General features: G+C 38.6%; 1 protein-coding gene across 1 annotated transcript in view; it reads right to left on the reverse strand.

Moving 5' to 3' along the window:
• Positions 1-16657, reverse strand: part of TTC28 (tetratricopeptide repeat domain 28) — a 744609-nt gene extending 727952 nt beyond the window's left edge. Inside the window, exons 1-2 of the mRNA XM_006890519.1 lie at positions 16643-16657; positions 16264-16542 (exon numbers count right to left, since the gene is read on the reverse strand). Of these exons, the coding sequence (XP_006890581.1) occupies positions 16264-16542; positions 16643-16657 (294 nt within the window). The remainder of the gene's footprint in view (positions 1-16263; positions 16543-16642) is intronic.
• Positions 16658-16946: the final 289 nt, after the last annotated feature.

The following is a 16946-nucleotide window of genomic DNA, read 5'->3' on the forward strand; positions in this document are numbered from 1 at the left end:
TATAGAAAAAAAGAAAAGAAAAAAAAAACATCCCTAACTAGAAAATGTACTTTAGTTTGTAGTTTTTCTGGAATAACAAAGAAACAGACTACTTTTTACCCTCTTATGTGCACCCAAAAAAGAAATCTTTCAACTACTTTTTCACCTCATCTCTTAGTATAGACTTTAACTCTTTTTTTTTTCCTTGTAGTTGTCATTTTGAGCCTACGCACTGGACGATACACCCCAACAACTCCTACAATTCTGTGGTGTGGATTACATCCTTGGAGTTGTGTGGCCGTTCTCATCCTCCGTTTCTAAGTCGTTCCTCACCATTAACATAAACTCCTGGATCCATGAGGTTTCCATGTAGTTCCTGTTGTCAATTTGATCCCAGATAGCTAGATTTTGAAAGAGCATACTGCTCAAGGCAGATATTCTTTGCTAGTTAATATTTGGTTTTGTTTAGTTTCAGAAGATTCTAGCAAACATTTTTCATTTAAAGGTTTAAATATTACACCAAGGCAAGTTTCGTGTCTTAGTGTAGATTTTTATCTCCTTTTTGAAACTAAAAAATCTTAAATTGTATAACCAGAATATAGAATATAACTAAGAGGCTATGCTGCCATCACTGATGTTCTAATCTACCAATGATTCTAAGGGAGAAAGACAGGCAATCCCTTCCAGGGCAATTTACTGCCTTGAAAAACCTGGAGGGTTAGCTATAAGCTGGGTCCAACTCGACATTATGTGATAAGTACAACAAACTGACAGAAATAAAGACACTGGAAATGTTGTTGCTGTTGTTGTTGTGTGCCTGTGACTCATAGCTACCCTATGTACAAGAGCCCTAAGCCCTGCTCTATCCTGTGCCAACCTCGCCATCTCCGACACACTTATTCCTACCACCCCAATCACAGAATCGATCCATCTCATCGAGGGTCTTCCTCTCCAGCACCGTCACTCTCCTCTCCCAAACATGATGTCCCTCTCCAAGGACCAGTCCCTCCTTGCAACAAGCCCAAAGTAAGTCAGACGAAGCTTCAGAATCCGTGACTCCAAGGAGCATTCCGGCTTCACCCTCTCCAGGACAAACCTGTTTGTTCTCCTAGCAGTCCATGGGATATTCAACACTCTTCTCCAGCGCCACAGCTCAAAGCCATCAATTCTCTTTCTATCATCCCTATTCATTGTCCAACTCTCCGATGCATAGCACGTAACTGCGAAGACTATAGCCTGGACCTGGTGCGCCTTAGTCTCCAGCCTGATGTCACTGCTCTTCGGTACTCTTGAGAGGTCCCTCATAGCTGACTTTCCCAATGCAATTCGTCTCTTGATTTTCTGGCTGCGGTTACTAAGAGTGTTGACTGTGAAACTAAGTAAACTAAAATTGTGAACAATCTCAATCTCTTCACCATCCATACTGATGCTGCCAATTGGCCCAGTGGTGAGAAACTTTGTTTTCTTGATGTTGAGCTTCAATCTGTATTGAAGGCTGCAGTCCTTGACCTTATGCAGCAAGCTCAATACAATTCAAAAACCTTGGAAATCTACTGTTTAAAAAATATCTCTTTAAAATAAAAAGTATATGTGTACATGCATGCAGGGTTGTAGATGTATTTCAAAAGGCCTTAAGAAATATTCAACCCAGATAAAAACAGTTAACTATAGAGACTAGGCTAGAACAAGAAGTAGACATGGAAAAAATAGAATTTTTATTGTGGAGAATTTTCCATGCAGCATAAGTTACTTTAATAATTATAGACATGTATAAATAGATAGATACACATGCGCACGCGCACACACACACACACACACACACACACACACTCATTATACATTGGCAAAAAAAAGGCCTGAATAGAAAACTTCAAATACACATAAACTGCACATGTCATACAAGTATGTGTATTTAAGACATAAGAAATAATGCCCTATATTAATAACAATAAACCACATATTCCCTAAAACAAGCATAATAAAATGCATTTGGTGGTGATATGGTGGGTGTACTCTGCCATGTGTTACACCACAAGACACCTTATCATGAGAGGGCAATCTCCTCTCACTACAACTTACAGCTGAGGGAATCCAATGGAGGGTTCACTATAAGTATAAATTAGTTCGATGGCAGTGAATTTTAGGGTTTTTTTTTTTATTTTTTGTTTTTTAATTTGAGTTTTTAAAAGGAGTGACCATGACACTGGTAGATTTAGTTTATGGTGGAATATAAAGTGTCCCGTAAGTTTAAAAGAAGGAGTACATTCTTGCATGTAACAAAAATTAACCTTTCCTGTTTATAATTTAGCTAGTCTATAAAAAGCTTCTCAATAAATGGATATCACCATCTTAAGACCAACAATAAAATGAAGCAAAAGAAGAATGCAAGAACAGCAGTGGATGCATGTGAACATTTATGCTAACTGTAAAACTGGGTTCTTAACTTTCTTTATGTTGTGATAAACTGAGGTTCTGGTCTCCGTCTTGTGACTTAAACTCCTCAAACCTCATCATCCCTGTAACATAGAGACAGCTCCATCTATATTACAGATAATGTTACGATGATCCATCCGCAAATCCAGCCAGCACAGCTCAGATCATTTCCACAATTTTCAACAAATCCTTCCCATAGTCTAGCCCAGATTCCTCACCTTCTCTTTTTTTCCCACAACTGCTCTGGTGAAAGCTGAATCATTATTTGTTTCCTTAATTCGGCTTTCACTCTCCTACTTCCCATTCCTCTCACAGCAGGTTTCCTGTTTTCATTTTGTTTAGTTTTGTTTTGAAACATTTATGGAGGCACAGTACCAGAATAGCAGAATAAGGACTTCCAAAAACCTGCTCTTCTAGCAAAAAGAACACCAGAAAAATAAAAACCAATTTTTCAATAGCTCTAGAAATTAACCAAGTGTGCAGCAAGCTGAGGATGGTTTCTTCAAAAATAATAGCTGAATGTCAGTAAGAATGGGGTGCTTGGTGGGATTTTAATCTGCCCTGCTTCCATCTTGTTCACCAGAGTAAGAACCTCTTCATCACGGCTTAAAGTGACTCACACAACTTGGCACTGTTCATATCTGAAACTCTATCTTCCACCATTTCCTTTTCCCTTTTCACAATAGAGCACTGTCTGTGCCCCATTGGTTTTTGTGCTGTTCCTTCAATTAGCCAAATTAGAACTAGCTGTTTACTCTGCCTAAAATTGCCCTTTGCCCAAACCTTCATGTTTGAGCTGTAAAGATTTCATCCAAAACCTCTCCCTCCCCAATCTCCCCCTAATTCAGTCACTTTATCCCTGGTTCACTCCTTCCTAGTAGCCTGATTTTGTTATTCACCATGTCTTTTAACTGTGTGCTGTTGTTGCTATGTGCCGTCGAGTTGCTTGCAGCTCATAGCGACCCTATGTACAACAGCCCTAAACTCTGCTCTATCCTGTGCCAATCACACCATCTCTGATACAAACATTCTGATTACCCCAGTCACTGAATCAATCCACCTCATAGAGGGCCTTCCCCTCCTGCGCTGTCCCTCCACCCTCCCAAGCATGATGTCCCTCTCCAAGAACCGGTCCCTCCTTACAACATGTCCAAAGTATGTTAGACGGAGCCTCAGAATCCTTGCCTCCAGGAGCCGCCCAGTTTAACCCTCTCCAGGATGAATGTGGTTTTTTTTTCCTAGCAGTCTATGGTACCCTCAATACTCTTCTCCAGCACCACAGCTCAAAGGCATCAATTCTTCTTCTATCCTCTTTAGTCACTGTCCAACTCTCCGAAGCATAACAAGTGATAGCAAAGACCATGGCTTGTATGAGACGCACCTTAGTCTCCAGCAAGACACCACTGCTCTCCAGTACTTTGGAGAGCATGTGTAGTTTGGGTAAAATTTCATCGTGTCAACTGGTTTTCCACTTCAAATTCCACACACATTTTGTTTCATGGCATTGCCTGCAAGTCCCACAGTGTGACCACACTCTTCCTACTTCCTCCATGTTTTTATCATTTTCATTTGCCCTTCTTTCCTATTTCTTTCTGTCTGCCGAGTTTTATTCCTGGACAAATAATACCCTTCTAAGCTCATCTAAGGACTGCATACCTCCCTGATGTTACTGTTCGCCTTATAGGCCTATTGACTGTCAGAAATTCACTGACCCACAGGAGTGAATTCAGTTTCAGATTTGAAGAGTGTCTAAGGGACACAATCTCTCAGGGGTTCTACCACACTGTATTAGAACACTAAGCCTGATATTTTTCTTCTTTTAAGGTTTGTCCCGTATTTTTCCCCCCATTCTACCTAGGACCTCCTACTCCTTTCTGAGCAGTCAGGAAAAGTAGTCAAGCACTGTCTAGTTCTTCTCTTCTCAGGGTCACTAAATCTACGTGGTTCACTAGTCCTTTGGACTTCTTTTTCCACACATCTTTGCATTTCTTTACTCTTTTTTTGCTCCACACAGGGAAAGACCAATAGTTGCAATACTTAGCCCCTCATGAGCTTTTAAGATGCCAGTCACTCTGTTCAAGCCCCTGTCACCTGTTTTAAATTGTCTTCAGAGCATGTATTAATTTAAAACATTTCCATATGTATTTGTGACTTTAATTTTGCTCTCCTCCAACTAGAATTAAAGCTCCTTACTGCTAGGTCCTTGTTCGCCTTATCCTTGAGTGGGTCATTAAGACATAGATTAGGGTCCTAGCACGCAGAAAAATGCTCAAGAAACATTTGTTCTTGAACAACCAGGAAAGGATAACATCTATGAATGGAACCTTCAAAGATTAAGAGCCTGTGTGCATCAAAACCTTTTCCCAACAGGAAGAAAATAAAACCTACTGACTGTGGAAAAAACATTTGTTGATGCCAACTCAGATAAGGGTCTCATAATGAAAGTTTCTAGAATCCTACAGGGCTTCCATAAGAAAAAGATTAATAACCCAATTATAAAATGGGCAAAACACATGGAAAGACTTTTTCACAGAGGAAGACATTCAGACAATCAACAGAGATGATGAAATGTTCACAATCACTGGCAATAAAAGAGATGCAAAGCAAATTACAACATGATATCATCTCACCCTAATAGCAGTGGCAAAGTTTAACAGAACAGCAAGCAATAAATGTTAGAGAGGATGTGAAGAGTTTAGAACCCTCATACACTGTTGGCAGGACTGTAAAATGGTATAAACACGCTAGCAGGCACTTTGGTGTTTCCTAAAAAAAGCTGAACATAGAACTTCCATATGACCCAGCTATTCTCCACTGCTAGAAAAATATCCCAAGGAAAATAGAACTGAGACACAAACAGAGATTTGTACACCAATGTTCATAGCGATGTTATTCACAATAGCAAGAAAACTGAAACAGCCCAAATAGCCATCAATAAATGAATGGACTGAGAAATTATAGTACATTCACACAATGGAATACTATGCAGAATTCAGGAAAAATTATTTTGAAAAATATAATATGGAAGAAGCTGGAGAGTATTATGCTGAGTGAACTAACTTAGTAGTCTCAAAAAGACAAATACTGTGTAAGACCATTATTGTAAATATAGAAGAATAACTAGTACGATGTGTATAAAAGGCCAAAAGGGAAAGGCGAGTAGGCAGGGGAGCAGGTGAAATCACAGGGTCGCAGAGTTTGGTGGGTGAAGGAAGGGAGGTGAAGGGATTAGGAAAGATCCATTGGGGCCTGAAAAGACATAGGTCGATGACGATTAATTTCATAAAACATAATGTATAGAAACAGTAGGCATAGATCAATGGTGATTAATTTTATAAAACACAACGTATAAGAATGATTGTATGAAACATAATAGGAACAATTATATGAAACAATGTGAATAAAGGAATGTGTAGAACACAATGGATATGAATTTTGTATGCAAAACAATATAAAATTTTTAAAAATAAGTATTTGTCTTAAGAAATAAATGAACTGACATTACAAGCACTTCTGCACAAAAACTGTGTAATAAATATACATCATTAAAACTATCTGAAAAAATCAGCTTTAAAAATAATTTTCTTCATGTCTTTTAAGCTCCAAGGCATTTAAACATTTTGTTTAATTATTATGACAAGTAAAATCCAAACTGCAAGCTCAGACTCTGGTTTACATTACAGGAGAAGGAAATTAAGGAGTATCTGCAACATGAGTAAAAGGACATCAGTGTTAAACTTGAAAGAGAATTCTGAATTCCTAAGAGTTAGAAATTGATGGACTCCTTTTTCTAGGGAAATAATGCTGTTGTTGTGGACTGTCGTGTTGGAACTGGCCCACAGCTGACCCTCCAGCAGGTTTTCAGAGGCAGTCAATTGCACAGAAAATTGCCTGTCCTCCCAGACAAAGAACTTCTCCCACGGAGTAGCTGGTAGATTTGAACTGCATACCACTGAGCTGCCAGTTCAACTCCTTACCACGAAGCCATCAGAGGCCCCTGAAGTATTAGGGCACAGTAATTAAGGACAAATACTTTAGAATCAAACAAAACTGGAAGAAAGTCCAACATTCCCAGTAACTAGCTGGGTGTCCTACACAGGTTAATTTATTTAATCTTTTGATAAGTAAAAACGTTATCTTTTGTAAACTAGGGACTTAAAAAGATCTACCTCAGGAGCTCTGGTGGCCTAATGGAAAGAAACTGCACTGCAATCCTGAAGGCACTTGGTTCGAATCCACCAGATGCTCTGCTGGAGGAGGTGCAATCTCCTTCTGTGACAGTAAGATCCGATTTGACAGCACACAACAATAACAACAAAAATAAAATCTACCTTATAAATGGAGCTCTGGTGGCCTAGTGGCAAGAAGCTGTGCTGCAATCCCGAAGGCACATAGTTCGAGACCACCAGCTCTCCACAGGAGAACGATGGGCAATCTCCTCCCGTACGATTAACTGCTTCTGAAAACCCACTGGAGGGTCAGCTATGATTCGGTTCTAACTTGATGGTACACAACAACCACCACCTTATAAATTATGAATACTAAGTTGATCTCATACAGAAACTTATTCAGGTGATCACGTGCACAGACATGTATAATAGTTAGATTATGACAGTGAATCCTGGGAGGGCCAGAATGTGCAGGGACTGCCTTGTTTTTCTGGACCTAGCAAGTTTTCTGTCTTTAACAGTGGGCAGTCTTACTATTTTTCTAGTAGAAAATACTTCTCTACTAGAAAATACTATTTTCTACTAATTTTACTATAAATACTTGCATTTTCCTCTTCTGATAGGTCTCTATGTTACACAGAGCCTTCCTGGTATTTATTCTAATACTAGACTATAAATGCTCTAAGGGAGCTCTGGTGGCTTAGTGGTAAGGAGTTGTACTGCTAATCTAAAGCCAAGCAGTTCAAATTCACCAGCTGCTCTGAGGGAGAAAAATGGGCAATCTCTTTCCAATTTACTGTCTCTGAAACCTGCTGAAGGGTCAGCTGCAAGTCCTTTCTGACTCAATGCTACATAACAACATTCTAATACCAGGTGAGCCAAATCGAAACATTAGGCACAGACATTCCCAAGCATTTTTTTCTTACACTTAACTCATCAACTATTACATTTGACAGATCAGTACAAAACTTTGTCCTAAGGTATTATTAAACTGTCGTCAGAGGATAAGACTCTTGTCATCAGGTATAATTACAATGAGAATATGGGAAGAACTTTACAGTCAGGCAGAAAAACGAGGTCCTTTTTATGGTGGACATTAAAATTAATAAGGAAGTTCCATTGTGAACTCTTTCCTGAAAACAGTTATACCATTATGAAAATCCACTATTCCTCTGGGTTTCTCTCCCTACCTCTGAAGACAGAATTAATTCCCTAACTCATAACTCACATTAAAATCACAGTAACTACCTCATAACTGACATGCTTGAAAAGATGGTGTCATTAAAAAATATTTCGCAACAGAAAGTGAAAGGATAAAACGTCAAGTCAAAACAGAATGAATACTTCTAAGAATAAAATATGTGATTAGGTACCATACTCTATATAAGGCAAAGAACACTGGAGTAGATTGAAAAAATAGCCACCTATCTTTTCCATTCGTGTATGTACCCTCTTGGGTAATAGTCACCAACAGAGTGTCCTGGGACTGTCCATACGGCTTGATGTGACCATAGAGACTACAGAAAATGTGACACTTTTGAAGCATACTTATGCACTGGGGCTTGCACTCTTTTGTAGTTACTAAAACTCTACAACTGTCAAGTGACGACATCTGGACACGCAGGAGGATGACAGACACATGTACCGGTTGCCTCTGTCACTCTGGCCACCAATATGACAGCTGACAACATTTTTAATCTGTCCTAGATGACCCCAACGAACATCCAAACCTCTAGGTGACTTCAAACAAAGGTCCCTCATCTACAGTCAACCAACAGCTGATCAAAATGTTCAAGGGGATGGGGAGGGGCAAAATTAAGGGACCAAAGCAATTCCTCAAAGGTTAAGAGCAATTCCTCAAAGGTTAAGAGGGATCAAAAGGGGCTTTTTACATAGCATTTGGACTATATTAGATAATGTACTGGTGAAATAAAGTATAGAGGAGATATGTATAGGTTATATAAATACCACATAATTCTGTATAAGGGACTTAGGGGTCCTACAACCAATATCCCATCACCAGGGAGGCATTCAATCCTTAGAATAACTAACCATCTAAGGTCAAAAGAGCAGCATTTACCCAAAGATACAGCCTAGAAGGCAGGAAGAGGTAGGACAGGCAGATTAATGCAAATGATAATTGCAGGCAGGAAGAGGGAGGAGTGTGATTACACTGTGGGTATTATAATTAATGTCATGAAACAAAATATGTACAAATGGTTGAATTGAAAACCAATTTGCTTTATAAACTTTCACTCAAATCACACACACACAAAATGATGGGAATAAATTTCCAAATTTTATGCAAGATTTGAGTATTTCATGAATATCATGTGGGATAAGAAGATCACGCAGGTGCACATCAAAATTAAACTGACTGAGAGGCAAAGACAACGGTAAATCTTGACAGCAGCAGAAGGAAAACAGCATGCAGGGAACTAATGAGATACTCAGCTAACTTTTCATCAGAAACTAGGGAATCCAGAAGGTGGGGAAATAGCTTTTTAAAGTGATACAAAGAAGATTAGAAATAATCACTAAACAGAATACACAGACAGTGAAAAGGATGAGAGTGAAATGAAGACTTAAAAAATAGAATTAGAAGACTTATTTGCTGTGATGGTTAATATTGTTTCAACATGGCCATGTAACTATGCAATGATTGTAAATTCTAGCCTCTATTCTATGATGTTAATGAGGCAGGCTCAGAAACAGATCTGTGAATCTCTTATCAGCTGTATCTAATTAAGGGGAAATCTCCTCATGGATGTAGCTTCTAAAGAGGTGGTTCACCTTATCTGTCTAAGGAGAGATCTCCTGAGGGTGGCCTTCATGTTATATATCGATGGAGACAGGCAAAAAATGCTACAGAGCCTTTTGCAAAAACTACATCTGGCTGTCTGACTCGTGGTTTTCAGACCCTAATCAGTGATCTGTCATATTGCCAATTTGAGGATTGTTTGGAATCAAATCTGTCCATCTGTGACCCTGCTCCCTAACAAAAACCTCTGGATTCCCCAGCCTCTGAAAATATCCAAAGCAACTCATCTGCAAACCTGCTTCTCAAAGATGGTCTGTGGATGTATGAGCCTCTGAAATTGGCAGCCTCCAGAGCCAGGAGCCTGAGAGTCTGCTGCCTGCTGACAACTCAGATTCATTAGACTCCTCAGGTGCCTCTATACCATGAGTCATTTCCTTAAAATCTCTCTTTTCCTCTCTGTCTGTCCATAATATATGGACTAGACATATTACATAGATAACATATGTAAAATATATATATACACACATATACATATATATGTATGTATGTATATATACACACATACATACATACATACACTGTTGTGTACTGTCAAGTTGTAACCAACCCATAGCTGACCTTCCAGAAGGTTTTCAGAGGTAGTTAAGGGCAGTTAATGAGCAGGTGAGAGATTTGAACTGCATGTCTTTGGGGTTGCAGTACAGTTTCTTACCACTAGGCCATCAGAACTCCCTATACCTGTGCCCAGACTGAAGAAGTGAATGCTGCCTGATACATTCTGTGAAGAAAGCCTTTAGGGATGGCATGCAACATAATTTATAGATCCATGACACTGTACTGGTGGGAGGTTCTATGTGTGTTCTCCAAATTTAGGAACTTCTTCAGGATTTTTTCAACAAAAAAGAACTGAACAACATATCAACTTGGATGAGACTGCTGCTTAAGGTGTCCAAGCAGCCATTGTGTCTGGAGACAAACGTGAAAATGTTTACGATTACGACTCCTGGGTGTCACTCCACTTTCGCTTGGTATTGAAACATTGAATATTGTCCTCATCAGGTGCAAAACAAACACTACCACTGCTGTCAATCAGATAGACCTTCACAACTTACTCTGATCACCAACCTGTGCACTCATTCACATCAATGAAGGTGAGCATGCCACTACCAAAGAGATCAACTAACTGCTCTGCAGGAGAAAGATGGCCACTCGCCTCCCATGCAATTAACTGCCTCTGAAAACCTGCCAGAGGGTCAGCTATGGGTTGGGTCAGCCTGACTCAATGGTACACAGCAACAACAACAGGGAGCTCTGATGGTTGAATGGTATGGGGCTGCACTACCAACTCAAAGGTTCTTGGTTCAAATCAGCACATCCACCAGCTGCTCTGTGAGAGAAAATCAGCCAGTCTCCTCCCGTGCGACTTACTGCTCTGAAAAACTACTATCTATGAGTCAACTCTGACTTGATGCTACATAACAACAACAATAAAATGTTATATATCAGGGAGCTCTCATAGTATAGTCTATAAAGAGTTAGGGTAACCCAAAAGTCAAACCTCACTTCTAGTTCAAATCCACCAGGAGCTGTACAGGAGAAAGATCAGCAATCTTCTCCTGTGTGATTTACAGCCTCCAAAAACATGCTGAAGAATCAGAGTCAGTTCTAACTTGACAGCAATAAGGGTGAGGAACTGAATCATATTATATGTGTAGTAGAAAATATATATAGATAATATATTTATACATAATCCATAGAAAATTGTGGTGTTAACGCAAAGGGCAAACCAGTAGATTTGAGGGAGTAAGATAGGTTATCTCTTACCATGTAATTTACAGCCCATTGGAAGGTCAGCTATAAGCTGATTCTATCTTGAATGTAACGAGAGTGAAAATGAGAAAGAATAAGAGAGGGAGGGAGGGGGAGAGAGAAAGAGTGTGAGTGAGTGAGAGAGGCTTCACTGGTCCTGTTTCTTTAGAAAGCCAAAGATACTGTCATCAGAACTTCATTTCAAGAAATACTGAAGTAAGTTCTTCAGGCTAACAGGGAGACACAAGATGAAAATTCAAAATATCAGAAAGAAGTACAGCATCGGAAATGGTCAATATCTAGGCAAATATATGAGTAACTCATTTAACTGCTTAAAGCAAAACTCGTATCACGGTTTTAGGGCCTTATAAAGCATGTAAATAGAATACATGTAGCATTTCTAGAATAACTTTGGAGAAATATAAACCTGTACAAGTTTTCTATGATTTAAGAAAATTAATTCATATTACCTGAAAGGAAAATATGAAAAGTTAAGTATGTTTTGGAGAAAAAAAGAACAAAACCATCTAGTCATCTAGTTGATTCCAACTTACAATGATCCTGTAGGGCAGAGTAGAATTGTTCATATGGTTTCCAAACTAGTAAATATTTAAGGAAGAGGAATGGCTGATGGGTTAGAATCACTAAACACCTGTTAGTAGCCAAACATGTAACACACTAGACCACCAGGACTCCTTAAGTATCTGCGTGTGTGTGTGTCTTTGTCTGTCTCTCTGTCTGTGTGTCTGTGTCTGTCTGTGTCTGTGTGTGACTGTGTCTGTGTGTGTCTGTGTCGGTGTTTGTCTGTGTCTTTGTGTGTGTGTTTGTGTGTGTGTGTGTGTCTTTGTCTGTCTCTCTCTCTCACACACACACACTCACACGCACACATTGTATACAATGGGAAATGACTCATAGTTGAAACTCCAGTGGGTTTTTAAAGGCTGTAAATCACACAGGAGGAGAATGCTCATCTTTCTCCGATATAGCCGCTGGTGGACTCGAACCACCTAAATTTAAGTTGGCAGTGCAGCTAGGCCACCACTAGGCCACCAGAGCTGCAAGTGAAAAAGAATACAAAGGAAGTAGAGTAAGAAATGCAATTGAATATTTAAAATTAAATTTTAAAATATTCAAATTTAATCAGCAAAAGGGAATTAAAAAAAACCCAGAAGAAAGGATTAAAACAGTAAATTAATAAAATAGTAGGCTCAAAATCAAAGCTATCAAGATTTGCATTAAATGTTAATGGCTTAAAATACCAACGAAAAGGCAAAGATTGACAAAATTCATTTTAAAAGACACAACTATAAGATATTAAAGAGATGAGTTTAATATGGAAAGGCACAGAGTAGTGGAAAATACACTGACAGAAATGTATGGGCTGCGAAAAGTAAGTATAAGAAGACTAGAATGGCTATGTTAATCTCAAACAAAATAAATTCACTAGCAGAGAGAGACACTCCATTATAATAAATGTGTCCATTCATATATACACAAAAATAATAAAGATGTATACATTAATAATGAGCTCTGGTGGCCTAGTGGTAAGAAGCTGCACTGCAATCCTGAAGGCATGCAGTTCGAGTCACCAGCTGCTCTGTGAGAAAAGGATGGGCAATCTCCTCCCATGTGATTAACTGTCTCCGAAAACCTGCTGGAGGGTCAGCTGTGGGTTGGTTCTGACTCTCCAGTACACAACAACAACTTTAATAACAGCGCTACAAAACACATGAAGTAATATTTTATAATATTAAATGAATAAACACCAATACCAAATCTTCATGTGAGATTGAAACATCTCTACTGAAGCAATTTATAAACTAATGACACTCGAAAAATAGCAAAGACAAAAGAATATTAACAAAACCATTAACTAATATGATGGACATCTATAAACTATACCTCACAACTTCTAATACAGAATTCTTTTTTCTATACCAAAGGTCTCACATACTTATATTTATTAGTTAATTTCTTAAAGTGGGAACATAAACACAAAGAAAAAAAAAGCCACAAGTGATTTCCCAGTTGATCAGATCCTGGTGAAATTTTAACCTTGATATGGTACTTGATACAAGAGAATACTAGTGAACCTGATACAAGAGAATGTGAATATAGGAAGAGAATGTGATACTAGGAAGCTATGTTAATCACATGTGTGACTCCTTATACGGCCATCTTGGTTATTTTCCAATGTCTTTTCTTTCATTTGGACCTAATTTTATTATGAGTTTTCATTTTCTTTCATTACAGACTGAGATGATTCTGCTTTTGTTTCTTGCACAGAAATCTCCTGTTCCTGAAAGACATACGAGAAGGCATAACAAAGAAGGAAGACAGCTACACTCAACATTAGGCAGAGAAGAGGAAGTAGAGAAGTCACATCCTTTAAAGCACTCAAAGTAGATTACCAAAACAAAGCATACAGAGAGCAATGACACAAGCTTCAATAAAGCCAAAGCCTTGATTTCTGTAACAGAATGGTGTTCCTCCAAAATATATGTCCACTTAGCTAGATGAGGATTGTCATTATTATATACCTATTTTGTGTTAGAAATCCTGACCTCTATGAGGCTAGTTAGATGGGATTAGAAGTAGGTACATAATGAGCTAATCATCCCCCATAATGTGATTTGATGTGACTAGCCAGTCAATTGTAATATGATTAGGATGAGAAGTGACACCTTTATAATCAGGTCACAGCCCTGATCACATGGAACATAGTTCCCTTGAGCTGTAGTCAGCATCACTTTCTGCCTTAGAAGGGAGAAAAGGGAGGGAGCTCTGGTGGCCTAGTGGCAAGAATCTACACTGCAATCCCAGAGGTACATGGTTCAAATCCACCAGGTGCTCTGCTGGGGAAGGAGGGGCAAATCTCCCCCTGTACCAGGTTCTATTTGATGGTACACACACACACACACACACACACACACACACACACACACACTAATAAAAATAATAATAATAAGGGAGAAAAGGAGGGAAAAGCAAATAAAAGAAGAGGAATTTGTATCATCCAGAGAGGAGCCAGGAGTGGAGGGATCTTTGAACCAAGGTTTCTTTAGTAGGAAACCCCTAGAACCAGAGACACACAGAGGGAATGTCTTCTCCGGGGGCTAGAACCCTGAATTTGAACTTCTAGTCTCCTAAATTACGAGAGAATAAATTTGTTTGTTAAAGTCATTCACAATTGGTATCACTGTCAAAGCAGCACTAGGTAACTAAGACATTATTTTTATATAGAGAGTGTTGTTCAAATTTTACTGCCATCAAGTTCCAACTCATCGCAACCCTCCATCAGGTGCAAATCATAATGGGAGAAGACTGTCCATCTTTCTCTTGTGGAGCAGCTTCTGAGTTCAACCTTCTGATGTTTTGGTTAACAGCTAATGCATTAAGCAACCAGGACTCCTTGCTGCTCTCATGTTGTTATTGTTGTTAGGCACCATCAAATCAACTATCACTCATAGCACCTCTATGAACAATGGATCTGAACTTTGCCCAGTAGTTTTTGAAATGAATAATGAGAAGAGGCTGAAGGGGTTTCAAGGTGGTCCTTAGTAGTAAAAGTGACTGTGGTGGACTACAGACGTCACAGGCAATGCTAGTGAGGAGACAAAACAAACAGAGAATTTTAACACCAGAGGTAGCACACATGGTAAGTAGGAGCAGCAGCAGCAGAAACTGATGCTGAACTGGAAACTGGTACAAGACAGCATCAACCAACAGAGCAAGAGAGCTAAGAGCTTTTTGGCAAACCATTCCACTCCCCCTAGGATGCTGAAGACAAAACGTTTAAAAATAAGTAACAAACGTTGGTGAAGATTTGGAAAAACTGAAACCACTATCTATTGCTGGCAGGAATTCAAAATGGTGCCACCACTGTGGAAAACAGTGTGCTGAGTCCTCTAAAGACAGAAAGCAGAACCTCCATATAACCCGGCAACTCTACTCCCAGGTACCCACCCCATAAGCTTGAAAATAGAAGGCTCAGACAGACACTCGTACACCAGTGTTCCCTGCAGCACTATTCAAAATAGTCAAAAGGTAAAAAACAACCCACATGGCCATTTACAGATAAACCAACAAATAAAATTTAACACATGCATAGAACAAAATACTGCTTAAGCCAATAAGAGAAATAGATTCTCCTGGTACATGCTACTGTATAAATGGAGCTTGAAGGCATTGATTGCACTTGTTGAAATTAGTAAAAAATGACAAATATGTATTATCTCATTATACAAAAAGGCAAAACCAGGCAAATGTATAGACACAAAGTTCATTGGTGGTTGACAGGGAGAGGAAGGAATGAAAAAGGGCTAAGTAAGAAAATCACACTTAGTAAAAATAGGTTTGTACAGATGATGAACAAAACCACTGTCACTAAGACATACACCTGTATAAAGTTGAACTAGTAAAAGCTGTGTGATGAGATATATTTATAACGGAAAAGACAAACAGGTAGCTAATAAGACCACCTATGAACAATCAAAATTTGTGTTCCTGGTTTAGAAGCTTAGCATCATGGTTTTATGGAACATCTGAGTTAACTAGCCTAATAGCATGTTCTTCTAAAATGAACTAGAAACTAAAGTTCAGGTAGGCTCACTGAAAATACAAACAAAGATAATTAATACAAGGCTTGCACTCTTTAAGGAAATACGATGACAGTAATTTACTAGAAAAATAAACTTTTCCCTGCTAAAATACCAATCTGAAAATAAGCAGTCCCTGACAAGGAACAATATTGATTATCTTAATCTAGAGGCAAAAAAACATGATCATCATATACTATTTAAACACCTGTTAAAAAAGAAAAATAAGGTCCAAACGTATAGAAGAAACTAGAATGATTTCTTTAAGAAGTCAAGGGGAAAAGAAAAGAAAACTGAAACATACCAAAGACCCAACTGAACATGGGGCATGACAAGTACACTTCCACAGGCAAGAAGCAAAGTCATGCACTAGCGCTATAGTTCAGCAAAGCCAATCCACATTCTGCTGGAATACTATTATTAAGATCTTAATCACTATATGGAGTCAAGGAAATGTTACATTAAAGTAAGAAATCAACACAGAAGGTTCTGTTAAAATAAGTAAAATTTTTACCTTTGGCCATTTAGGGTTGAGAAGCCGGGCTTTGATGGCATCATCCAGTGCCTTGTCGTACTGCTGGATTTTCAAATATGCCGCAGACCTATTGCTGTACAAGATACAGTTCTGAGGATCGACAGTCAGGGCTTCGTTATACAGAACAATTGCTGTGTGGAAATCTCCATCATGACAAGCCTGGTTACTCTGGCGAACTTTCTCAACAAACTCAGCTTTGCTCAGCACTGGTTCATCAGGACTTCTTCGGCCAATATTCTTAGCACCAAAGAAAGGGATCTACCAATTTAAAAAAAAACTAAAATAAATTTTTTTAAAAAGAAACATTAACCAACTTCAGATAATCCTGAGGGATCCTTCCACTAAACGTCAAGAGAACTTGGACATTCATCATGGTCTGTTTTACATTATAGTTCATTTGTATGTCTACGTAAAATACAATAAGCGTTCCCTAAAGTAGCAAACATAGTACATGAAATATTTGCTTGTGAATGCATATATGGGTGTGTTAATAGCTAAGATTGAGCGACTTATGCTAATGAATGAATGTCAAAGAAGATCAGTCTTTTCCTTGACAACTTAACGTTATAATAAAGAACAAAACAAAACACAAATCTATATAGGTAGCATGGCATCAACAATGTTAGCACTTAAAAAATAACAAAAGAAGCAAGACTAAAATA

Source organism: Elephantulus edwardii, unplaced genomic scaffold (genome assembly GCF_000299155.1).
Source record: "Elephantulus edwardii isolate Elephantulus edwardi_28Jun2011 unplaced genomic scaffold, EleEdw1.0 scaffold00089, whole genome shotgun sequence".
Lineage (NCBI taxonomy): Eukaryota > Metazoa > Chordata > Mammalia > Macroscelidea > Macroscelididae > Elephantulus > Elephantulus edwardii.